Below are 25,933 nucleotides of genomic sequence, written 5' to 3'. Positions count from 1 at the left end.
ACCTGGGTAGCTCAGTGGTTGAGCATCTGCCTTTGGCTCAGGTCATGATCTTGGGGTCCTGGGATCAAGTTCCGCATCGGGCTCCGCACAAGAAGCCTGCTTCTCTCTCTGCCTATGTCTCTGCCTCTCTCTGTGTGTCTCTCATGAATAAATAAAGTCTTTTTTAAGAAAAAGACTTTATTTATTTGACGGCACAAGCAAGGGGAGTTGCAGGCAGAAGGAGAGGGGGAAGCAGTCACCCTGCTGAGCAAGGAGTCCAATGTGGGGCTCTATTCCAAGATCCTGGGTTTGAGACCTAAGCCGAAGGCAGATGCTTAACCAACTGAGCCACCCAAGCACCCCGGTTGGTTGGTTTTTTAAGAACATGATTTACTAAAGTAATTTGGGGGTTGAGTTGAAAGTGCCTTCCTCCAAGAAAGGCAAGTGTTTGTCTCTACCACATGCCTGGAGTCACTTCAGACCCTTAACTTGAAAATCAGATCTTAGGACTTAGTGGTTTTAGAGCCATGCATCTAGTATGAATTTGGACCACAAACACACATGGGCACATGAGAACCTACTTGTGAGTACAAATTATTAGAGATGGGTTTTTTTGGGTTTTTTGGTTGTTGTTTTTTTTTAATTTCAATTATTTATTCATGAGAGGCACAGAGAGAAAGAGAGAGAGAGGCAGAGACACAGGCAGAGGGAGAAGCAGGCTCCATGCAGGAAGCCCCATGTGGGACTTGATCCCGGGACTCCAGGATCATGCCCTGGGCTGAAGGCGGTGCTAAACCACTGAACCACGTGGGCTGCCCCAAGAGATGTTTTTCTACCTTCATCTAGTATCAAGGTCAAAGCAAGCCAGTTCCTCATTGTTCTTTATTGTGGCATAGATTTTTTTCTATGTCGAGTTTATACAGATAGTATAGCTCATTCCTTCTAGCTGTCTGCTGAAGTCTATTTTTGTGGTATAATTAAAAAGTATATACTTGGCACCTGGATGGCTCAGTCAGTTAAGTGTCCAACTCATTATTTCAGGTCAAGCCATGATGTCATGAGTCATAAGAGTGAGCCAGTCATCGGCCTCCACTCTCAGCAGGGAGTCTGCTTGAGATTCTCTCCCCCTCTCCCTCTGCCACTCCTGACCCCACTCTCTCTCTCTCTAAAATAAATACATCTTAAAAAAAAAAAGTATATACTTGGTCTTTGTCCCAAGTTCCTGGAATAGAGGTCCTTGAGGTTTCATAAGTGATAAGCATGTCTTTTGTTGTTCATAATGAATCCCTTTCAAGCATATTGAATTCATGCTAATGGATGACTTGATGGTGACCTAGATATCTTCAGAATGAGGGCTGGTCACCAAAAGAAACAACCATGTACAGAGGGTTGGTGATGTTAGCCACAGCTCCTGACCTGAGGAAGGAAGAGGGGCTGATGATCGAATTTAGTTAATCAGTCATGCCTGCATGTTGAAACTTTGATTAAAACTCTGAAACGAGATTAAGGGAGCTTCTGGGCTGGCAAACACATCCACATGCAGGAATGGTGGTCACCCTGGCTCCACAGGGACAGAGGCTCCTCTTGGGGCCTTTCTTGACCTCAGCCTATGTACATCTTCATCTGGCTATTCATTTATATCCTTTGTGCTAAACTATAGACATGTATATAAGTTTCTGGGTTCTCTAAGCATTACGGGAAATTACCAAACCTGAAATAGAGGTTGTAGGAACCATAAAATTTGTAATCACCCAGGCAGAAGTACAGATGGCCTGGGACCCCATTTGTGGCTATTGTCTGAAATGGGATCAGTTTTGCAGGACTGTGTGAAGTTAGTATCAGAACTGAACCAAATTGTGCCCCCCATATGGGTCAGAGGACTGGAGAACTGGTTGTTTGGAAAACCAATCATTTAACTCTATACTTTGGGATGTACTTGGGTTTTTGTCTCCCAAAACTCATCCTATATGAGCATCAAAGTGGAAACTGTCAGCAGGTTTCAGTGTCAGCTGTCATAGCTGGTGGCCTTAACTCTGGATTTCCTCCCTGAATTCCCATTTCCCTTGTTCTCTGAGGATTTCCCTGATATTCTCTTGCTAATTCAATGTGTATTTTAAAAAGATGCCTTTTTGTTTTGTTGTGTTTACTTTACCCAGCATTTTTGGTAATTGTTCAGTAGAATGGTTGTATTTAGTCTACCATTTTCTTTTGCTATTTCTTTTTATTTTTGTCTTGTGTTATTAGGTCTATTGTATTTATGGCTGTAAGCCAAATTAAAATACTTTTGCAAGATGAGATGTAAAAAAAAAAAAATCAATAAAAATACCTTATTTTGACATGTTCCCGAGTAACTTCATACAGTAGGGTGCAGAGTTGGATGATAGGAAATAGAATCGAGCACTAAGCTGCACCTGCCAGGGACATATAACATGTCAGAATTCGTAGGGTGCAGCGGAAGTAACACTTACCAGCAACCTGTCAGGACCTACTGTATGTGTGTTGCCCTGGAAGTTTATCTTACAGTCCCATTCACAGATAATGCCAAAGAAGTTAAATATTTTGTCCAGGATTAGTCGCAGAGCTGGAATTCAAACCTGGTCTGCTGGACTCCAAAGTATACATAACTTATTACAGTGTTTTCATCATTTCTCCATCTTGAAACTTCCATGGCACAAACATTTCTATTTTATTTTATTTTATTTTATTTTTTTCTATTTTATTAATTACCTTTTAAGGAGTTAATGATAAAAACCTTTTATTGTTTTCCTTTCTAGGAGGAAAAAAGCAAACCAGGTATGAATTTAAAAGATCTCCAGAATGAAGAAGAGATTGATGATGATCCCTTGATAATTCTAAAAGCAATCTTACTACAGGTAAAGAAAGAGTTTATATTTATGTATGTTTGGTTCAGACATGCATGTAAAGTGTGAAAGTTCATTGATAGAACTGGGACTATATATAGTCTTTTTTTCTTTGGGACATTTTCTGTGCCTGTTTTTACATTTTGTTTATTGGAGACCTTCTGGTTATAAAAAAATTCATATTTGTAGTAGGAAATTTTGAGAAAAAATTAGGAAATATATAAAAAGTATAAAAGAATAAAAATATTAGTAAACCAAGTACCCAGTCACTGTTAACACTTTGATGTATATATAGTCTTTGCATTCTGTCTTTTGTTTATGTGCATATATTGGGATTGAGATATGGGGTTTTGGTATTACTATCCTTTTAAATAGAATTGGGATTTACCATACGTATTGTTTTGGCATTTGCTATTTCCCCATGTTTTCCTTCTACTGTCTGCTGTTCCTGAAGTTATGCCCCCTTTTTCATTCCTTATATTCATGTACTGATAATGCCTCAAGTGTATGACTTTCAATGTTTGCTTAGTGCTGTGTTGTAAAGGTGGTAGGTCTCCTTTCATGTGTTTATCCATTCTTTTTTTTTTTTAATTTTTATTTATTTATGATAGTCACAGAGAGAGAGAGAGGCAGAGACATAGGCAGAGGGAGAAGCAGGCTCCATGCACCAGGAGCCCAACGTGGGATTTGATCCCCGGTCTCCAGGATCGCGCCCTGGGCCAAAGGCAGGCGCTAAACCCCTGCGCCACCCAGGGATCCCTGTTTATCCATTCTTACAAAGAATTTTTCTTAACTCTATCCGACGAACCTAGACTGGTCTGTGGCCACTGTATCTGTGTGCTGGGGCTGTTGTCACTAAGGACCAAAGACTGGGGGGCTTAAGCCACAGAAATTTATTTTCTCATAGTTATGGAGGCTGGAAGTCGAAAAATGAAGGTGCCAGCAGGTTTGTTCTCTCCTGAGGCCTCTCCTGGGCTGGCAGATGGCTACCTTCTCGCTTTGTGCTCATGTGGCCTTTCCTCTGTGCATCTGCATCCCTTGCATCTGTGTGTCTATATTTCTACTCCGTATAAGGACACCAGTCAAAATGGACTGGGACCCACCCTGATGACCTCATTTTTAATGTAATCAATTCTTTAAAGGCCCAATCCAAATAGAGTCATAGTTGAAACCTTGAGGGTCAAAGAGTCAACACATAAATTTGGGGAGAGGGGGACAGACACATTTCAGCCCAAAACAGAAACTTACTCCCTTTTAGAACTTGTTTACATTTAGAATCATTCAGAAGAGATCTTGATAATTCTTTTTTTGCACTTAAATGTTTCTTGTAAAAATCCCACAAAATATCAGGAATTTACCAAACCTCAGAATACTCTTTGGGTTATTGCTCTTTAAATGTTTAAACTTGAGGCGCTTAAGTGGCTCAGTAGTTGAATGTCCAACTTTTGATTTTGGCTCAGGTCATGAGATCAAGCCCTGCCTTAGGCGCACTCAGTGGGAGTCTGCTTGAGATTCTTTCTCTCCTTTTCCCTCTGCCCCTCCTGTTCATGCCTGCACTCTCTAAAATAAATAAATCATTAAAAATAAATAAATGTTTTAACTTTGGTACAGGAAAGCACAATTCAAGTTTAAATCTACCTTTTTTTTTTTTTTTAAGATTTTATATTTATTTATTTATTTACTTAACACAGGGAAAGAGAGGGGAGGGGAGAACACAAGCAGTGGGGGCGGCAGGCAGGAGAGGGAGAAGCAGACTCCCCCTGAGCAGGGAGCCCGATGTGGGGCTCGATCCCAGGACCCTAGGATCATGACCTGTGCTGAAGGCAGATGCTCAACCCACTGAGCCACCCCTGCTCCCCTTAATCTACTTTTTTGAAATTTATCTTGAAACAATTATGGTTGATCCACTTACATGTATGCTGTCTTAGGCACATTTAATTAGATATAATTCTGTTGGTCCCTTGAACTCATAAATGTTATGGTTTCATCTCCTCTCATTTTCTTAAATGACTGGTTTTTTTTTTTTTTTTTTTTTCCACAAGGAGGAGAGTAATCTAATTCCTGTTGATCAGTTGGGCCAGAAACTCTTGAAAAAGATAGGAATGTCTTGGAACAAGAAGTACAGAAAACAGTATGGACCACTGAGAAAGGTAATGCATGACATCTGTATGGGAGCTCCTGTCCAGGAAATTTTATTATGTGATCCCTTTGCAATGAAAATTAAGGTGAAAATAAAATCAGTATTTTTATTTAATGGTTAAAGTTAAGTTACTTATTAAGTGTTATTAAATAACTTATCGTAGAATCAAGAAGTAAGCCGGAAAAGGAGAAAGACTTGTAATATAAAGCAAAAAATGTCAAGATGTTCATACTCTAAAGCTCATCATTTTACTTACAGAAATGCCTTAGGGTGTTCCCACAATTTTCCCATGGTCTTTCTTTTACACATAATCCTGTTAAACTTGGTGTTTCGGAGGCTGTGAAATTAGATGCAAAAACTGAACACAAGTGAATAACTTGACTGAAAAACACAGTAACACTTAGTAAATATTTTGGAGCTATTTCTTAGAGGAGCAAAGAGCTCACACACTTCATTAAGTGTTTAAGTGCATCTTTTAATTAGACCACACTTCAGAAATGAATGTTTGGCTTAATGATTCTGAGACCATAGGTTTTAAGGTTTCATTTAAAGTGATTGGGTCACTCTCTCTATATTGTACTCTTAAATGTGATATTAGCTATGCAGGTTTTTAAAATATATATATATGCCTTTTATTATAAGTTTGAAGGAGTTAGCTTTTATTCATAGTTGATGGCTAGTTATCTTGAGTAGAGGTTGGGTTTTATCAAATGCTGACTGGTTTTTATTGTATACCTTTTATTATGTTAACGCAGTGAATTCCATCGACCTTTTCAATCTTGAGCAAATCTTAGACTTCTGAGACAAACTCCACTTGGTCAAGAAATTTTATGTATTGCTATATTCATTTGACTCATATTTAGAATTTTTGTTTCTACATTTTTGAGAGGTATTAGTCTGGCTCTTTTTTGTGGTTGTCAGATTTTAGCATCAGGGTTATATAGGACTCATAGGAGAAGTTGGGAAACACTCCCTTTTTTTATATCCTTGGGAAGAATTTAAGATTTTCTTTTCTTAAATGTTTGGTGAAGCTGTTGAGACTTGAAAATTTTTTTATTTTTAATTCCAGTGTAGTTAACATGCAGGGTTATATTAGTTTCAGTTGTAAAATGTAGAGACTCAGCAGTTCTGTATATTACTCAGTGCTAAGTGTCTTCTTAATCCCCTTCACCTACCTTCTCAATCTCCCACCCACCGCCCCCCTGGTAACCATCAGTTTGTTCTCTCTTGTTACGAGTATGTTACTTGGTCTGTCTCTTTTTTCCCCCCTTTGTTCATTTGTTTCTTTTTTAAATTCCACATATGAGTGAAATCACATGGTATTTGTGTTTCTCTGACTGGCTTATTCTAGCATAATACACTCCATCTCCATCCATGTTGTTGCAAATGGCAAGAGATCATTTTTGTTTTGTTTTGTTTTGTTTTGTTTTGTTTTATGGCTGAGTAATATCCATTATATATAAATACCATATCTTCTTTATCTATTCATCTATCGAGGGACACTTGGGCTGCTTCCATGGTTGGACTGTTATAAATAATGCTGCAATAAACACAGGGTTGCATGTATCCCTTCAAATTAGTGTTTTTGTATTCTTTGGGTAAATTCGGTAGTGTGATTACTGGATCATAGGGTAGTTCTATTTTTAACTTTTTGAGGACCCTCCGTACTGTTTTCCACAGTGGCTGAACTGCACCAACAGTACGAGGTTTCCTTTTTCTCCATATCTTTGCCAACACTTGTTTCTTATCTTTTTATTTTAGCCATTCTGACAGATGTGAGGTGATATTTTTTGAGGTTTTGATTTGCATTTCCCTGGTGCTGAGTGATGTTGAGCATCTTTTCATGAATCTCTTGGCCATCTGAGTGTCTTTTTGGGGGAAAATGTCTGTTCATGTTTTCTGTCCATTTTATAATTGGATTATTTTATTTTAGTGTTGCATTGTAGAGTTCTTTATATATTTTGGATACTAACCTTTTATTGGGTATATCATTTGCAAATATCTTCTCCCATTCAGTAGGTTGTCTTTTAGTTTTGTTATTTCCTTCACTGGCCAGAAGTTTTTTATTTTTAGGTTCCCTTCCCTCAGGAGACATATCTAGAAGGATGTTGCTACAACTAGTGTCAGAGAAATTTCTGCCTGTGGTCTCTCTTCTAGGGTTTTTAAGATTTCAGGTCTCACATTTAGGTCTTTAATCCATTTTGAATTTATTTTTGTGGTATGGTGTAAGAAAGTGGCCCAGTTTACCTCCTTTTCATGTAGCTGTCCAGTTTTCTCAGTACCATTTATTGAAAAGACCCTCTTTATCCCATTGCATGTTCTTGCCTCCTTTGTCAAAGATTAGTTGAGCCATCAAGTTTTCTCAGTACAATTTATTGAAAAGACCCTCTTTGTCCCATTGCATATTCTTGCCTCCTTTGTCAAAGATTAGTTGATCGTGTAATTGTGGGTTTATTTCTGGGCTTTCTGTTCTATTGAGACCTGAAATTTTTTTGGAGTAAGGTTTTTTAATTATAGTTTAAATTTATTTGATTGTAGTATTATTTAGATTTTCTCTTCTTGGGTTATTTTGGAAAATTGTGGGGTTTTTTTAAGGAATTTGTTATTTTCTCTGTGATGTCAAATTTATTGGCATAAAGTTATTCACAATACTCCATATTCTCTGGTGTCTATAGTACCTGAAGTTATTTCCTGTTTCATTCTTAGTAATTCGTATTTTCTCACTTTTTTTTCATCAGTCTTTTTCTTGGTATTTATCAACTTTATTAAGCTTTTAAAAAACAAACTTTTGCCTCTGTTGGTTTTCTGTATTGCTCATCTATTTTTTTTTAATTTTTTGAAAAATTTTTTATTTATGATAGTCACACACACAGAGAGAGAGAGAGAGAGAGAGAGAGGCAAAGACACAGGGAGAAGCAGGCTCCATGCACCCCGGGAGCCCGACGTGGGATTCGATCCCGGGTCTCCAGGATCGCACCCTGGGCCAAAGGCAGGCGCCAAACCGCTGAACCACCCAGGGATCCCTATTTTCTATCTCATTGATTTTTGCTCTTGTTTTTAATTATTTCCTTCCTTTTTCTTTCAGGGATTTAATTTGATCAACTTTTTTCTAGCTTCCTGAGTTGATGTTTCAATTGTTTTTGAACTTTTTTTTTTTTTTTTTAAGATTTTACTTATTTATTCATGAGAGACACAGAGAGAGACAGAGACACAGAGGGAGAAGCAAGCCCCGTGCGGGGAGCCTGATGTGGGACTCAATCCCAAGTCTCCAGGATCACACGCTGGGCTGAAGGTGGCGCCAAACCGCTGAGCCACCTGGGCTGCCCTTGAACATTTTTATTTTTATTTTTATTTATTTGTTTTTTAAAGATCTTATTTATTTATTCATAGAGACAGAGAGAGGCAGAGACACAGGCAGAGGGAGAAGCAGGCATCATACAGAGAGCCTGACGTGGGACTCGATCCAGGGTCTCCAGGATCACGCTGAGCCACCTGGGCTGCCCTTGAACCTTTTTAATATGAGCTTTTAAAGCTATAAATTTCCTTCTAAGTACTAACTTAGCTGCAGCCCAATTTGGCATGTTTTCATTATCATTCCACTCAAAATATTTTGTAATTTCCTTTGATTTTTTTTTGGAATTGTGTTGCTTAATTTCCAAATATTTTAGGATTTCTTTTTTCTTATGTCTGTAAGTCGATCTCTAGTTAATTTCATTGTACTCTGAGAACATACTGTCTGTGATTTTAGTTCTTTTGAATTTATTGAGACTTGTTTCACACTTCAGAATATGGTCTGTGTGGCTGTGTATTGTGTATTCACTGGAAAACTTATTTTCTGCAGTTGTTGGGTATATTGCTTTGTAAATGTCAACTATGTCCAGTTGGTTAATGGTGTTTGTATTTCTTCTCTGTACTTACTAATTTTTCCTTTTTTTTTTTTGGCTTTATCAATTACTAGGAGAGTGGTTTAAATCTCCAACTATAATTGTGGATTTGTCCCTCCCTTTACTTTGGACAATTTTGCTTCATGTGCAAAAAAGTTATATTATTAGAAGTTATATTATTAGATGCATACAACACATTTTTTATTTTTATGGCCTCCTGACATACAGTGCCCTCCTTTATCTCTGCTAGTATTCTTTGCCTTAAAAATTTACCTTGTCTGCTATTAATGTAACCCTGCAAGCTTTTGTATACAATTGTGTCTCTTGCAAACAGTATAGAGTTGGTTCTTAATTATTTTAGAAAATTGTGATTTTTAAGTAAATTGTTCTTTTATTTAAAGTAAAATTTGGGGCATCCCCGGTGGCTCAGTGGTTTAGTGCCGCCTTCAGCCCAGGGCCTGATCCTGGAGACCCAGGATCGAGTCCCACGTTGGGTGGAGCCTGCTTCTCCCTATGCCTGTGTCTCTGCCTCTCCTCTCTTTCTCTCTCTCTGTCTCTGAATAAATGAATAAAATCTCAAAAAAAAAAAATAAAGTAAAATTTGTTAGCATAAAGTTGTTTGAAATATCACCATATTACCATTATAAAGTCCATAGGAACAGATGTTATGTTCCTTCTTTCATTTTTGATATTGATCATTTATGTGTTTTAGCTTTCTTTTTCATCAGTCTTGCTAGAGGTTTATCACATCTATTAAACTCTTCAAAAAAGCAGCTTTGTATTTGTTGATTCTTTTCTACTGTTCATCTGTTTTCTGTGAGATAATAGTTTGATAGTTTCTTTAGGTTAAGATGTGTAGCCCACTTTTTTTTTTTTAAGATTTTATTTATTAATGAGAGACCGAGAGAGAAAGAGGCAGAGACACAGGCAGAGGGAGAAGCAGGCTCCATGCAGGGAGCCCGATGTGGGACTCAATCCCAGGACTCCAGGATCACGCTCTGGGCTGAAGGCAGGCTCTCAACCTCTGAGCCACCCAGGTGTCCCAGTCCATTTGTTTTTTTTTTTGTTTTGTTTTTTTGTTTTAAGATTTTATTTATTTATTCATGAGAGACACAGAGAGAGAGACACAGACAGACAGACACAGGCAGAGGGAAAAGCAGGCTCCGTGCAGGGAGCCCGACGTGGGACTTGATCCCGGGTCTCCAGGATCACACCCTGGGCCAAAGGCAGGCGCTTAACTGCTGAGCCACCCAGAGATTCCCTCCATTTGGTTTTAATGCAGTAATTAATATGGTTGATTTTGAATTTACTATTGAGGTATTTATTTTTTATTTGCCACCTGTTTTTTGCTCCTTCATTCTTCCTTGCCGTTTTGACTAACCAAGTGATTTTTAGTCTTTCATCTTAATCTCCTCTGTTGGCTAATATATTGCTATATTTCTTTAATATTTTTATTCCAGAAGTTATACTGTACATAAATCAATCTTACCACCTACAAATAATAGTATACCACTTTCTGAATAGTGTAAGATGCTCACAGTGGTAGAACTACATTTTCCTACTCTCATCCTATCTGCTGTTGCCTTATATTGTACCATTACATGTAAATTCCACTCTGTTATTTTTATTATTTTTTTTTACTTTAAACACTTAAGCAACTTTTAAAGAAATTAATGAAAAAATAATGTTTTCTATTTATATATTCTGGTATTCATTGCTGCTTCTCACACATTCACCGGTGCATCTAGTTGCATTTCCCTGCAGCCTAACAGAGCTTCAAGTCTTTACAGAATGACCATCTTAGAGTCTTGGTGAAAATATTCTCAGCTCTTGCTAGTTTGATTGAGATCTTTATTTTGGGTACGCCTGGGTGGCTCAGCGGTTGAGTGTCTGCCTTTGGCTCAGGTCATGATCCCGGGATCCTCGATCGAGTCCTACGTCGGGCTCCCTGCATGGAACATGCTTCTCCCTCTGCCTGTGTCTCTGCCTCTTTCTCATGAATAAATAAATTTAAAAATCTTTAAAATAAATAAATAAAAGTTTTTATTGTTTTCCTTTCAGCACCTTAAAGGTGTGTCCTTCCATTATGTTTTGGCTTACATTATTTTGGCTCAGAAGTGTAGTTTCACTTGAACATAATGTGTCTTTTTCTCTGCCTGCTTTTAAGATTTTTTCTTTTTCTTTGTTTTTTAACACTTTTACAATAATATGTCTCTGTATGTTTTTATTTGCTTTGTATTTGCTAAGTTTTATATATTTATAGCTTGAAGTCTCTCTTCAGTTTTGACTATCATATTTTCAGTTTGTCCCATTTTCTCTTTCTTCTCTTTCTAGGACTACAGTTACATATAAATTAGACCATTCAGGATTTCCTCACAGATTATAAGTAACTGGGTTTTTTGTTTTGTTTTGTTTTGTTTCGTTTTCTGATTTTTCCCTCTCCTTCAACTTGGATAGTTTACATTCTTTTTTTTAATTTTTTTTTTTATTTTTTAATTTTTTTATTTTACTTTCTTTATCTTCAAGTTCATTGGTTCTTTCTTTGGATATAGCCAATCTTCCATTAAGTCCTGCTATAACTTCTTGTTTAGATGCTGTAGTTTTCGGCTATAGAATTTGCATTTAGCTCTAATTGAGAGTATCCATTTCTCTGCTGAAATTTCCTGTGTGAACCCACTGTGTTCATGAACCTTTCCTGTAAATTAATTTTTGAAGATTAATTGGCTTTATTAAGTTATATAAATTAAATATTTTTAATTAAATATTTTTAATAGCTGTTCACTATCATTTAGATTATTTCTGGGTCTCTTATTAACTTTTATTTCCTTTACGAATTGACTATATCCTTTTTTGATTATAAATCACATTGACCTGTTTGTGTGTCATTTAATTTTATATTGCCTACCAGACATTGTGGATTATATCATTGTTCTTTAAGGAGTTTTGCATTATGCTCTAACAGGATGTTGAATCTCCTTGATCCCACGGAAGCTTCATTTTGGGCTTTGTAGAGTGGGTCTGTTGTAGTAGCAAATGGTGGCCTGTGGGCAGAATATGGCCTGCTGCCGGTTTGGTTTTGTTTTGTTTTGTTTTTGTTTTTGTTTTTGTTTTTGTTTTTGACAGCCCTGAGCTCTAAGAACTGTCTTTACATTTTTAAATGGTTATCTTTTTAAAAGTTATATAGGCACCTACATAATATCCTCAAGTTTGCCTCTTAAACTCACAAAGCCTATAATAGTTACTGTCTGGCCCTTTATAAACTTGCCAGTGATGGCCCTTCTAGGATTTCAGTAGAAAGCCTGAAATGTTTATCTATGCCTCTGTCTTGTCAGGACTTCAATTCCAAGTTCTTTCTACCCAGAAATCTCTGATCAAATCATGAATCTACCAGCTGTTGCTTTCCCTGGAGTTTCTTGGGTTTCAGGCTGTCCATGTACCCATCAGGAGTTAGCCAAGGATTTGAGGGTGATTTGGTATAGATTCAGGATTCCTTAATGTGACTCTTTCAATTTCTAGTCTCGCTGGAATTTTCAAATTGTTTCCTCAGCTCAGTAAGACTACTGCCCTTTGGGGCGCCTGGGTGGTTCAGTTAAGCATCTACCTTCAGCTCAGGTCACGATCTCGGGGTCCTGGGGCTTTCTCTCAAATAAATAAATAAAATATTTTAAAAAAATTTTTAAAAAAGACTGCTGCCCTTTGCTTGAAAACTCTTCAACCATGCACCACTATAAACTGGGAAGCAGTGGTTTAATGTAAAACTCACCTAGTTTACTTCCCTCTTGAAGGATTATATCCCCTCTGCCTTATGCCTGTTTTTGGTTATTCTCCAAACATTTGTTTTCATTATTTTGTCCAGAGTTTGTCATTTTTTATTAGAAAAGTTAGTACAATAAAAGTTCTCTGCCATTACGGGACCAGGCTATGGTAAATTTTGAGACTGAAAATTAATACTCATTTCTCAAACAACAGAAAAAAGGGCTAGTAGAGAGTTCATTAAAGTTTTCAAATCATTATTTGTACCTAAACAAATTAGCTATGAAACTGTTTTACCACCTTTTACACACAGTATTGTCTTTGAGGCATATACCTGTTTCCTGATACAGGTATAGGTGATAAAATAATAACTTTGATTAGAGAGTTGGTACTTTCCAAGTGAAAAATAAGAAAGTCACCTTTCCATATTGATTGATGGGCTAAGCAGATGTTGCATATGCCTCCCAAGTGATTTTCCAAATAAACTAAGTTTGTGCTGAGAGAAAAGTTGTTGCAGGGCCACTTAGCAATCAGAGAGTGAGAGGAACATAGGGATGGAAAGGGAGGGTAGGCAGTGAGGAAGAATGCTTTTTTCTTCCCAATCCTTCAGCTAGAACTTAAGAAATCATTTTTGGGATTAAGACATTAGCTTTCTGTGCTTTGATTTCTTGAGCTAACCTGCCAGCTTCCTGGACAGACAACCTACGGTTTAGTTAATGTTACATGACATTGGAGGCTTATAATTATTACTTTATTCCAACAGAGTTTGTCTGAGTCACTAGTTTTAAAATTCTCTTATGTAGTACTTCACTCTGTGACTGCTTTTGTTTTGTGCTCTGTATGTGTAGGTTGCTTAAACATCTTGGAAGTGTTTGTTCTAATCTGTTTTAGTAAACTACTTTTTAAAAATGGTGTTAGTAGAGTATAATGAAAATATTCTTTAGACTGTGGCATGGCAGCTTTCTCCCTTGATCTGACTTTCATTAAATGTTTTCTCATGACTCAAATGGATTTCTTTCCCCTCTTAGCTTGCTAGGCCAAAAATAAAGGTAAAGTACAAATATCTAGTCACAGAGAGGAAGATGTAGTTTTTTTATTGTGTCCAATTAAAAAAAAGTTATTAACCTCGTATTTGTTCTTTGTTTCTGTATAGTTCTTACAGCTTCATTCCCAGATATTTCTACTCAGTCCAGATGAAAGTACAGTTAGTCTATTAAAGAACGGTTCTCTCCAGGCTGAGTCTCATTTCCCAAGGAGTGATCAACACATTTTCAAGACACTAACTTCAGAATCCCCAGGACTAAATGATGGAACCTCCTGTCCCCACTGGTTTGATATAAATGATTCCAAAGTCCAACCAATCAAGGAAAAGGATATTGAACGGCAGTTTCAGGGAAAAGAAAGTGCCTACATGTTGTTTTATCGGAAATCTCAGTTGCAGAGACCCCCTGAAGGTATGGAAAGAGAAATGTGCCTATACATGATGTTAAAAAATAAATATTGAATGCTATTTGAATTTTTACCCTTTTAAAAGAAAGTTTACTCTTGGAACATTTTTAAGTATTTTCAGGCTAACAGTAAGAAATACATTATGCCAAAAGAAATCCAACAACCTGTTGTTTTATAATTATATATTTATTTTTTCCCTCTCTGATGATACGAGGCCATCCATGGTTGGTGTTTCAAAATTGGTTTTTCTTGGATTGCATAATGGTTTCTTGTTGTGTGGACCAACTTGCATACAATTGCCCTGTGCTTGACTTGGCTCTACCATTTGGGCATGTACTTGTTGCCTTTGAATTGTAAGTGTCCCTTGGTCTTGTTTTTGTATGTTTTCTTTTATTGCCCTCCTTTTTCCTTTCCCTCAAGATAATTAGTGTATTTTATGAGCAATTGAAATATCTTCTTTGTTAAATCTTCTAAGATGGCTTATACTAAACACTGAGACTCACAATGATTAATTTTTTAATGAAACCACTAACATGAATCAGTATGTAAGACTTTGGTCACTCCCCAAAGTCCACTCAAATAAAAAAATCCTCGGAGACATATCTGTAGTTATAAACAGGGTGCTGTTCTTAGGGAATGAGAATAGTAATCATTTTTATAAAGGATAAGAAGAGGAATACCTGGGTGGCTCAGTTACTAAGCATCTGCCTTGGGCTCAAGTCATGATCCTGGGATCCTGGGATTGAGTCCTTCATCAGGCTCCCCATAGGGAGCCTGCTTCTCCCTCTGCCTGTGTCTCTGCCTCTCCCTCTCTGTCTCTCATAAATAAATAAAATCTTTAAAAAAAATAAAACCATAAGAAGAAAGCAGTTACTAATTTGCATGTGAGTCAAAGGAAATTAACTTTCTGGTTTTAAGACAGTTACATAATTACTTGGTTTAACCAGGAATTCTAGGCTTTATTTTTCTGAGGGGGAAGAAACCTATAGTCATACTAATATTCTGAAGCAAAATTCACAGTTATAGAAATATATATCAACAAAAAAAGAATATGTTCAGATGGAGTCTTGCCTTTTTGTCTGAATTGGGATTTTAGTATGTGTATGACTTGACTATGTACTGAATGATAGTTTTCTGCTTAGTTTAGGACTGAATAAAAGTCGGCAGATAAAGAGATGGAACTTGGCAAAATGATTCTAAAATTCATCTAGAGAGGTAAACATTAATGAAAAGTAGAGAAAGACTCACCGAACAGGATTCACTCCATCATTAAATACCTATTTGTAGAATTCCAGCAGTTCAGACAGTGCAGTGTTTATGCGGAGAGGTGGACAGGTCACTGGAGGAGAGCCAGCCCAGAAATCTGTCCAAGTATTTTTAAGATTTTAATCCACTGTAAGGTGACTTTTCAGATAAATGGGAGGAGAGTGACTTATTCAAATAGAGCTGGGAAGTTGGTTAGCTGCCAATCACTTGAATTAGCAGTGTAACCCAAGTGACTATAATCATCGCTTAAATGAAATTCTAGTTTCTTTAATATTTATGTTAAAAGAGAACCTTAAAATGTATAAAATATATTTTCTGATACTAAAGTAGAGGAGACTTCTTTAAGCTTAAATGCAAAGAAAGAAGAATTAAGGAAAAATGTTATAAACCTTAATATAAAAAGCAAATGACAAGTCTAATGGGAAACAGCAAAGTAGATGACAAATTTATTTCCCATCTATAGCGTGCTTTTACATATATTCCATTGTTCTTAGTAGAAAACTGGGAAAAGAACATAAATAGGCAATGTACAAAAGAAGAAATAGGAACAACCAACAAACTGGAAAAAAAAAATCAAGCGCACCTGTGTGGCTCAGTCAGTAAAGTATCTTCCTTCAACTCAAGTCATAATCCCAGGGGTCTTGGAATTGAGCCCTGTGTGAGGCTCCCTACTGTCAGTGGGGGAGTCTGCTTGTCCTTCTTCCTCTGCCAGTTGCCCCGCTCATGCTCTTGTCTCAAAAAAAAAAAAAAAAAAAAAAAAAATTATAAAAACAAAAAATTCAACCTAATTCATAATAAAAAAAATAGGAATTGAAACAGCAATGAGATGCCACTTTTTTCCTACCAAGTTAAACGTTTCTGTTAATCTTGCTCTCAACAGTTGGCACCTCCTCTACAGTTGGTAGGTAAATGAAATCTTATAACCAGTTTGATTATATGTATTTAAAAACCCTGAACCAGTAATTCTACTTTTACAAATTTGTTTTGAAATAATCAGAGCTGTGTATAAATATTCATGTTCAAAGATGTTTGTTATTCTCATTATTTTATAATGACTAGAAATCACCTATACCTAACAGATACAGATTGGTTAGATTAATTACGCTGTTTATAGAATGGGCTACTATGCAATCATTTAAAACTTTCACAAATATGAAATGAAAATCATGTTATGGATTTATTAAATAGAATCCCAGTTGCTTTAAATAACTGTGCACGTGTGTGTGTGTGTGTGTGTGCATGCATGTGCATGTGTGTGGGTACATGTGCATATACACATTGTGTAGGTATAGAGGAAAGACCAGAAGTACATATAACAGATTTGAGCTTGGGAATGGGATTACAGATAATAGCTATAAAAATATCTTCTATATTGTAAAAATAATTTCCAGAATTTTTATAGTGGCAATTACTGTATTTGTTACCAGGAAGAAAATAGTGGGTGTTCTTTTTAAAAAGTATATTTAAAGAAAATTAAAGAGATGGAATCCTTCTAGCTTGGCATAAAGAACTGTTTATCTTTCATTTGTTCTAATGTTCTCATTTTTCAAATGGGAAAATTGAGATGCTACAGGAAGTTAGCATACACAGATAGTAAAGGCTTCCTAGCTCCCAGCGCGTCCTTGCCAGATTCCCAGCAGCCAGATTCCATTTAGTCAGCCCAACTTAATGAAATGTTTTGTTCACAGCTCGAGCTAATCCAAGATACGGGGTTCCGTGTCATTTGCTGAATGAAATGGACGCAGCCAACATTGAACTGCAAACAAAAAGGTAATTTTAACTTACTTCTAGAGTTGGAATGTTTTTTTCCGGAGAACGAGGATCTCATTTAGGTCTTAAGTATTCAGTCAGGAAAATTAAAAAGGAAAAAAGCCAATTAATCAATGCCAGTGTCTGTGTAGCTGCTGAATTTTTGTAGGGAGAGTATCTTACTTTGAAACCTGTGAGAGTGAATGAAACAGTGTCACACACTTGGCCATTGCTAAGTAGAGATGAAGCCTACAAAGCCTCTCGAAATCGGTGAACATGTAGAGCGTTAAGTGAATTGCGTCCTGGCCCGTCAGGTGATTCCCTAGGTGCAGGGAGAGCCTGCATGAAAGTCACCCCTTAGTAGTTAGGTAGTTGTGTAGAACCAGAACGCAGTGACTGAAGGCTCGAGGTACGTATAAGGAAGGAAGGAAAGGGTTCTGCAAATTCCCGGCCTTACTGCCAGTCCCAGCAGAAACCTCTCTCAGGTAATTACAGGCATAGTTTGTGAGAACTCGATGATCTCACGTACTCCTTTGAGGTCTCACCGTGGACCCTGAAGAACTGTATCTTTATTTGCTCTCTGACAGGGTCGGTGGGACACTGGGTTAGGGTAGTGGATGTTCTCGTGGCCTCCTTGTGGACCACCATGGCTGATTGATTATGTAGCCAGGATGTGTTCAACATTTGTATCATTGGCTTCAAAGTGGGGGAAGAAAGAACAGGTACACTGAATGGCAAGCCAAGAAAGGAAATCAGGACACTAGAAATAGAAGAACTAGGGTAAAATATCTTAAACAGGAAAAATAACCTGCCTGAGTGGGTGCAGACCAGCAGTGGGTGTTCACGATGACAGCAGCAGCCGCTGAGGGGGTTTTGCCAGCCAACAGTAAACTTTTTTATGTGGCCATCAGAAAAGCTAGTACTGTCTTCGATCGCATTAACAGAATTGGGTCTGGAGTATCGGGGCAGGGGCAGGGCCGTCGTCCAGCCCTCCACGGGCCGGACTGCCCGCAGTGGCCACTGCTGAGGATGTTCCACCTCATAGAGTTGACTGGAGGACCACGAGATTCACTTTAAATATTTACAGAGTGTCCATGGGGTCTAGTAGAAGTGAGGATGAAAAAGAAGTTTGTAAATCTGGCAGTTAACACAATTACGGGAAGAGGTTCCCCCTTATTTGTAACTGTAATCTCAAGGTTGTAAGATTAATCAGAGTAGCCCTGCACGGTGTGGATTAAAATTCGTTTTCCTTGGAATTTGTGCTGGCAGAGCTGAGATTTTGCTGTTCATTGAAAAACTAAAATGAGTAAATTTTGGAGCATGGAAGAGAAGGACATTAATAATAATGTAGTTACTTAGGTAGGATAGAGAACTTATTTATATTGTAAATCAAGTATTTTTGGTTTGGGATGAAACTGTTATAAAAGCATAGCATTTACATATTTTTTTATGACTCTTTAAAGGGCAGAATGTGATTCTATAGACAATAATTTTGACTTGCATCTCCACCTGGGCCCTCATTATCATTTCCTCAATGGGGCTCTGCACCCAGTCGTCTCTCAAGCAGAAAGCACATGGGATTTAACCTTTGATAAAAGAAAAACTTTAGGAGATCTTCGACAATCAATATTTCAGGTAATTTAGCCTTGCTTCCTCTTAATTTAGACGTTAAGGTCCATCTCAAGCTGGAGTCTCCCTTTCAGAAATCCTATTTAGGATACAACTATTTATTTTCAAAGCACTTAAAATCCTGCATCTGCCTCTCGTCCTAAGAGTTGACCCAGATGTTCTCTTCTTACTTACACATCTTTTAGAGAGGCTTTTCTGCACAGGTGAGACCCACACTGTCCTGCCAGCAGGCTTTCAGGGGAGAATCAAGCCTGGCATATCTTATTTTGGAGAGTATAAAAAGAGTATAAGACTGTCTCTTTTTTGGAGAATAAAGAATAAAAGAAAATTATTTTTTGAAAGGAGTAAAAAGATAAAGATAAGCATGTTGCTGTGGCACCTAGGCGGCTCAGTAAACGTCTGCCTTTGGCTCAGGTCATGATCTCAGGGTCCTGGGATCGAGCCCCAGTCAGGCTCCCTGCTCAGCGCGTGTACACGGGTGTGTACACGTGTGTACTGCGTGTGTACACGGGTGCTCACTCGCAAATAAAATCATTTATTAAAAAAGAAGATAAGCATGTTGCCTAAATCCAAGAGCTAAATGAACAAAAGCAACTAATATTTCTCCCTTTCCTAAGTATAGAATAGCATGTTATATTTCATGAAATATATAAAATAGCATGTTATATTTCATGAAATAGATATTTCAGGGAAGGAAAATACTTTCTGTTGTGCAGCAAAAACAAGCATTATTATAAATCCTTGCCTCAGAGTAATTGATCCGAGTGTGTTTTAATGGCAGCAATGGTACTGTTCTTTTACTTCTAGTGCCTTCATATAAATTTTGTCCTTTGGTTCTTTAATCTCAGGGCAACCTAAAGGCAAGCTAATTTTAAAGGTGAAAAACTTGTGATGTAGAGAGATCTAGTGGCTTACCCGCAGTCAGACTTCTGGTTGTGGTAGGACTAGGCCTCAGCCCTGTCTTACTCTTTCCTTCCTTTTGATCACACTTCTTCACCTGTCACTACTTCTTCCTCTTCAAGGAAAAGGAAAAATAGAAGATGCAGGCTTTGGAGCCCTGGGTGGCTCAGTTAAGCATCCAACTCTTGATTTCAGCTCAGGTCATGATCCCAGGATCGTGAGATCAAGCCCTGAGTCAGACTCCAAGCTCAACGGGGAGTCTGGTTGAGATTCTCTTTCTCCCTTTGCACGTACCCCTAGTGCATGCATGCTTGCTCATGCTCGCTCATACTCTTTCTCTCTTTTTCTCTATCTCTCTCTCTCTCAAATAAATAAATCTTAGAAAATATAAGCTTTTGTTTTTTTCAGAAATAATTTTCTGGAAAATTCATATCAAGCCCCAAAATTAATAGCTTTATTTTTCTCTTGTACAAAGAAAAGCCAAGCCAGTTTCCTTTTTGACTTGAATATTTCAGTGTTTATATTAGTATCAGGATTTCTAAAATTTCCTAATGTTTCTGAATTTTTGCACTTTTAAAGTTCATTACTGAGCAGGTCCCGCAGTGTTGGGATAGGTGGTCTTGGGGAACTGACCCTGTCTAGAGAACCTTTCAAATGGAAGAGACCCATTCATCTTTGTAAGTTTTAGATTTGCTGCAGTCTGCTTTCTGGGGTTTGAAGTGCATATCTCTATTATCTTAGAAGTGAGCCGCTAGTGGGAGGCTATAAGATTGGTGTTGCTAACAAACCACTTATAAATAAGAAATTTCTTATTAAAGAACTATCTTGTGCTGTTATGGAGAGAGGTGTAATAGGACTGACTTTATGGGGGGTGTTATTCTGGTGTGATAACCAGTCCCCAGAGTCTTGGATCTAGAAATTTAAAAAACAAATCCGTGGTCACATACAAACTGGTAATGCCACTTTTTGAATTCATGGCATGAAACATTCCTTTCAAGTTCATGAGAATTTTGATGTGTGCTAGAGTCAATGCTGCTTTTCCATGAACAGTGCTAATTAAACAAATAATTTTTGCTCTTTTGGACAAAGATTTCTGGGCTGCCACATGGATCAGTTCACCTTCCAATAAAAGTGTGGTCTTTCCATAAATTAAGTACAATTGTTCTGGTGGTCATCATGTTTGTTGTGTATGCCAGCATTCTCCAGTCACTAACGGATGACATTAACCATTTTAGGATTTGGCTAATTTAGCAACAAGTGAAGTCTTCTTGCCACAGTTTGGTGTTGGGTGGGATGGGCGTACTCATTTGCCAGCTCCCTGTATCATCTAAACATATGGAAAATAGTACAGTGTTGTTCTTTCACCTGGAAATGTGACATTCATGTTACTTCTAATTGTTCTCTTTTCTTCCATTAATAATCTGTAGCTGTTAGAATTTTGGGAAGGAGATATGGTTCTTAGTGTGGCAAAACTTGTACCAGCAGGACTTCACGTTTACCAGATGCTTGATGGTAAGATAAATATTAAAACACTGCAACTCATTTCCTATATTTATATTTTATGGGGCTCATCAGTGATTTTCTGCTCTTAGCCAGTCTTTTCCCCTAACGACTACCTTTTTAACTAGACTGTCATCACATGGTCTATTTTCAAACAATTTATCTGATTTCTGTAATATGTAGACTTTGCTAACAAATATTTTATATTTTTTGAAATTAAGGCTACCTCTCCATGAAAACAATTTTTTTAAAGGCTGTAGGGGTGCTTGAGTGGCACAGTCCATTAAGCATCCTACTCTTAGTTTCAGCTCAGGTCATAATCTCAGGATTGTGAAATCAAGCCCCATGTCAGGCTTTGAGCTCAGGGAGGAATCTGCTTAAGACTCTCTCTCTCTCTCACTCTCTCTCTCCCTCTCCCCTGCCCTCCTGCTCACACTTTCTCTCTCTCTCTCAAGTAAATAAATCTTTTGTGAAAATAATAAAAGTGAGGATCCCTGTGTGGCACAGCAGTTTAGCACCTGCCTTTGGCCCAGGGTGTGATCCTGGAGTCCCGGGATTGAGTCCCACATCGGGCTCCCTGTGTGGAGCCTGCTTCTCCCTCTGCCTGTCTCTCTGCCTGTCTCTCTGCCTCTCTCTTTCTCTCTCTCTTTCTCTCTTTCTCTGTGTCTCTCATGAATAAATAAATAAAATCTTTAAAAATAATAATAATAAAAGCCTGTGGAATTTTATTTGTTTGTTTGTTTGTTTAACCCAACTCTCAGCTTCAGGTTTTGTAGCAAAATGAAAGTACTTGGAGAGCTTAAAAGTATTTACTACCCGTGAATAACAGTAAAACAATAATAATAGTAGCAGCTCCCATAACATTTATTTTGCACTTCACTGCACCAAGTACAGAGATAAGTTTTATATAATTATCTCATTTGATCTTCACAAAATTCTTTTTTTTTTTTTTTTTCTTCACAAAATTCTTTTACCTGATTTCCTAAACAAGAAAACTGAAGCTTGGCGATGAAGTACACAGGACAGACAGCTCATTCGTGCTGGGTCTGGGGCCACGTGCTGCCTGAGCCTGGCTCCTGCCTGCAGTGTCCAGGACAGTCAGTGCCTCCCCTGCTCTCATGCTCGTGGAGCTTATGTAACAGCATGGGGAGATGCTTACATAAGGTGGAAAAGGAAAAAAACCTAAAGAGTGTGATGAGAACAATAAAGATAAAAATAATCTTAATACCAACATAATAAATATAATTACGCCTTTTTCTTTGCCTTTTTCTTAATTTTCCTTGATGAAAATGCTTTTTCAAACAAATATTTAAGTGTCTTGGCTCTGTCTTTAGTTCAGTTGTTTTTGGTGACCATGACACCTGGTCTCACTGATGGCCTCATCTTCTAGGAGATGACCTGACGCTGTGTGAACTGGAGATTGCAGACGGTGAAGACCTCTTTGTGTGGAATGGGGTGGAGGTAAGAACGGATTAAAGAAATATTCACGATGGTTTTTGAATTTTTTTAAGTGTCATTGTAAGAAAACTTAATTCAGCATATGGGAAGGCAACTAGATGCTAAAAAACATCTGAAACATTTGACAAATTTTAAGTACAATCAGTGTTAGTCGTATGCAAAGGAGATGTTTATCAAGTGCATTGGCCGGGCCAGAGGCTCCATACGAAGGAACATGCAGTCTGCCCTTCAGGTGGTCCAGGTGTAAGTAATCATACTAACACAGGTGCTGCAGGTAGAGTTCTGCACATGCTCCCTGAGGGAGTTCAGAAGGGGGCAGGTGGCTGCCCTAAGTCAGGGGTGTGACCTATAGGAGCAGATACAGGGTTCTCCAAGTAAGGCAAGGAGCATCTCACCCACTCTGTGGTCTGTCCTTGGTCTGTCTCAGATATTTCCAAGGCTTTTTTTCTTTCTTCCTTTCCTTCCTCTCTCCGCCCTGCCAGGACTTGTACATATCTGTCTCCACTCCACATTGCTCTCCTAGAAAATAAAAGATGGATAAAATAAGGTTTCAAAGGAAAAAATCTCAAGTTTTGATGCATACAAGACATTCGTGAAAACTTTATTTCGCTTGAAAAGAAAAGAAATAAGAATTCTGTAAGAGTAATCTCCTACGTGAATATGTTGACTTGATTTTGCCAAATAGAAACTATACTAATAAAAAAAAAAAAAAAAGAAACTATACTAATGGTTGTCTTACTATTATCATAGGTTGGTGGCATCCAGATTCCAACTGGTAGTGACTGTGAACCTCTGCTCTTAAATGTTCTTCATCTAGCAACAAGCAGCGAGGGGGAAAAGTGTCAGCAGTTGGTAGAGTCACCACATGTCTTTCCGTCCAATGCGGAAGTGGGCGCTGTGCTCACAGCTCTGGCGGTCCCCGTGGGTGTCCTCTTCATCAACACCACTGACCCTGCCGGGGAAGAGAACTGGGTTGCCATTCCCAAGGAGGACCTGAAGAAGACGTTCAGACAGCAGGGCCTCAGAGACCGGAGCTCGGTTCTCGTGCAGGATTCCAGTGATGATAACAGGTACCCTGCTGAAACATAAGAGAATTCCTAGTTTAAGTTACTTTAATGATAGTTCTGTCCCTTAGAACTCTAAAGTTTTATTTTAATAATGATAGGAGTTCAGTATTTTTTTTTGTTCCCAAACTTTGTATCCTGTATATCGTATACAGGGTTTGGCAGCTTGGAGGAAGGTGATATTATAACGTGATTTTTTAAAATTTTTTGTTTATTGGTAAATGTGGTAACTAAATAATATAAGGATAGATGAGTTACAGTCTAGATTAGTTGTTTATAAAGCAGAATCCTGTCAGATGAATTCTGATTAGCACTCAGTACAAAACTGTAGGTACATTCTCACAAAGAAAGTTCCTGAATCTTTTCAGGAGGAGGAGATTAGGATGTAGCTAAATATATGTTTTGTCATAAGACTCCCAAAAGGGAATTCAGGTTTTCACTGTAATCCTTTTCCGGACTCTTGCGACCCTCCTAGCTGCCCACATAGGGCAGTTACGTAGGGAATCATTCTCTTGGTTCCCGCGAGTCCCACTGGAAGCTCAGAAGTGCTGCCCATCTGCGTTTGGTCATCCGCGTCTGTTATGATACATTCTGTCCTCAGTCTCTCCTACCCTGTAACCCCTCGGTTTCCATATATTGAGGGCTTGAGGTTGCAAGCCACAGACCCGTTCCCTGCTTGATCGGTGCTGTGAATATACTTAGGTTACAGAGTCTCCACGTTATCACTCATAGGGGCTGTGACACGGAGGCAGAGCACTTGAAACAGTCTTTATTTGGTATTTATCACTGTTGCTCTTCAGGACAAGTGTTTTCCAGGCACTTATTTCTGCACTTTGTTTAATTTAAAAGTTTATTATATGTCCCTTTATAAAAAGTAATACACGTGAGGCGCCTGGGTGGCTCAGTCAGTTGAGCATCCAACTCTTCCAGCTCAGGTTGTGATCTCGGGGTTGCGGGACTGAGCTCCATATCGGGCTCCACGCTCGCTGTGTAGCCTACTTAAGATTCTCTCCCTCTGCCTCTGCTCCTCCCTGTCAAAACTTAAATATAAAAACAAAGTAGTATAACACGTATTAGGACTTGGGAAATACAGAAGTGAAGACAGGAGGCCCAAAACAGTGTCCCTGTCATACCTGGGCAGTGGCAGTCACTGTTAGCTTTCCTGTTGCCCTGAGCTCAAATAATGGGCTTTTTGTTTTGAAGGTTTTTTTCCTTTTTCAATTTAATAATGATTATTTAAAAAAAAAAAAAAATAATGATTATTTCATGGACAGTTATATCCTGCTCCCCACCACACCCCCGTGGTAGACACTTCATAAACCTCGTGGTGTGGCTCTGTCACAATCTCTGTTGCTGTAGTTTACCTAAACTGTGTTCCCGGGCTAGGCAGTCTGTGCAGGGGTGAGGACGAGGACCCGACCCGGCCCCCTAGGCTTGTTTACAGCTTTATCACTTCCTGACATAGTGACTGTGTGCAGGTCACCTCATCATCCTCCACTCAGTTTCTTCAGCAAAATGAGGATAAAAATTAGCAGCAGCTTCCTAGAACCGTAGGGTTCAGGAGTTCAGTGCTTATAGCATGTCTGAACGTGGTAAAAGGTAGTGGTGTCATCACTGTCCTCATCCAGTCGTTCACCATTTCAGGATAGTCTTCAGGGAACATCTTTGTGCTTAAAATTTTGCTATGTTTAGGATTGCTAACTTAAGGGGTACTCCCAGGGTGGAAGAGCTGAAATAAAGAGTAGAATTGTGTTTGGGGCTCTGAGACACAGGCCCAAGAGGACTTCTGCCCCCCCTTGCAGGGCCTCTGTGTGAATTAGGAAGTCTCTCCTTCTTCAAGATCCTTTCCTACTATGTGTAGGAAAATTTTGTTAGAACAAGACACCCTACCTGTTCTCTTAGGCCATCTGCTGTCGTAAAATAACACTGTAATAAAAATACACGTTTGATGGAAATGATACCCCTTATATGTGGCACTTTTAAGCAGTGTCTGTCTACACAACTGTGTATGGCTGTCCTGTTATTAAACTGAATTTAAATCCTATGGTTGGACTTCTGGCATCAATACTCTAAAAGCTCACCCAGTAATTCCAGTGTGCAGGCGAAAGTCCAATACAACACTTCTCTTTGAAAAGTGTGGCAACACAAAAAACAAAACAAAAAAAGTGACAACAAATTATTTGTATAAGTCAAAGAATACTTGGAGTCCTAAATATAGACTCCATGCACAACGGCCTAACACTGCCCTAAAAAGATAGCTTTCTTAAAACCAACTCAGGAGACCTTGGTCACCTTTCATTA

The 25,933-nt window shown here is 38.3% G+C and overlaps 1 protein-coding gene across 7 annotated transcripts in view; it reads left to right on the top strand.

Moving 5' to 3' along the window:
* Positions 1 to 25,933, top strand: part of USP40 (ubiquitin specific peptidase 40) — a 77,310-nt gene that overhangs the window by 19,419 nt on the left and 31,958 nt on the right. For all 7 annotated transcript variants that reach the window (XR_007405813.1, XM_049101062.1, XM_025463491.3 and 4 more), the window contains 8 exons: positions 2,754 to 2,852; positions 4,883 to 4,990; positions 13,771 to 14,071; positions 17,021 to 17,102; positions 18,545 to 18,716; positions 21,038 to 21,122; positions 22,501 to 22,571; positions 23,319 to 23,638. Coding sequence is in view for 6 of the 7 variants with exons in the window: in XM_049101062.1 (XP_048957019.1) it covers positions 2,754 to 2,852; positions 4,883 to 4,990; positions 13,771 to 14,071; positions 17,021 to 17,102; positions 18,545 to 18,716; positions 21,038 to 21,122; positions 22,501 to 22,571; positions 23,319 to 23,638 (1,238 nt within the window). In the remaining variant the exon portion in view is untranslated. The remainder of the gene's footprint in view (positions 1 to 2,753; positions 2,853 to 4,882; positions 4,991 to 13,770; positions 14,072 to 17,020; positions 17,103 to 18,544; positions 18,717 to 21,037; positions 21,123 to 22,500; positions 22,572 to 23,318; positions 23,639 to 25,933) is intronic.

Source organism: Canis lupus, chromosome 25 (assembly GCF_003254725.2).
Source record: "Canis lupus dingo isolate Sandy chromosome 25, ASM325472v2, whole genome shotgun sequence".
In the NCBI taxonomy this organism is placed as follows: Eukaryota; Metazoa; Chordata; class Mammalia; order Carnivora; family Canidae; genus Canis; species Canis lupus.
Note: the sequence above shows the minus strand (reverse complement) of the source record. Positions and strands in the feature narration are given on the sequence as shown.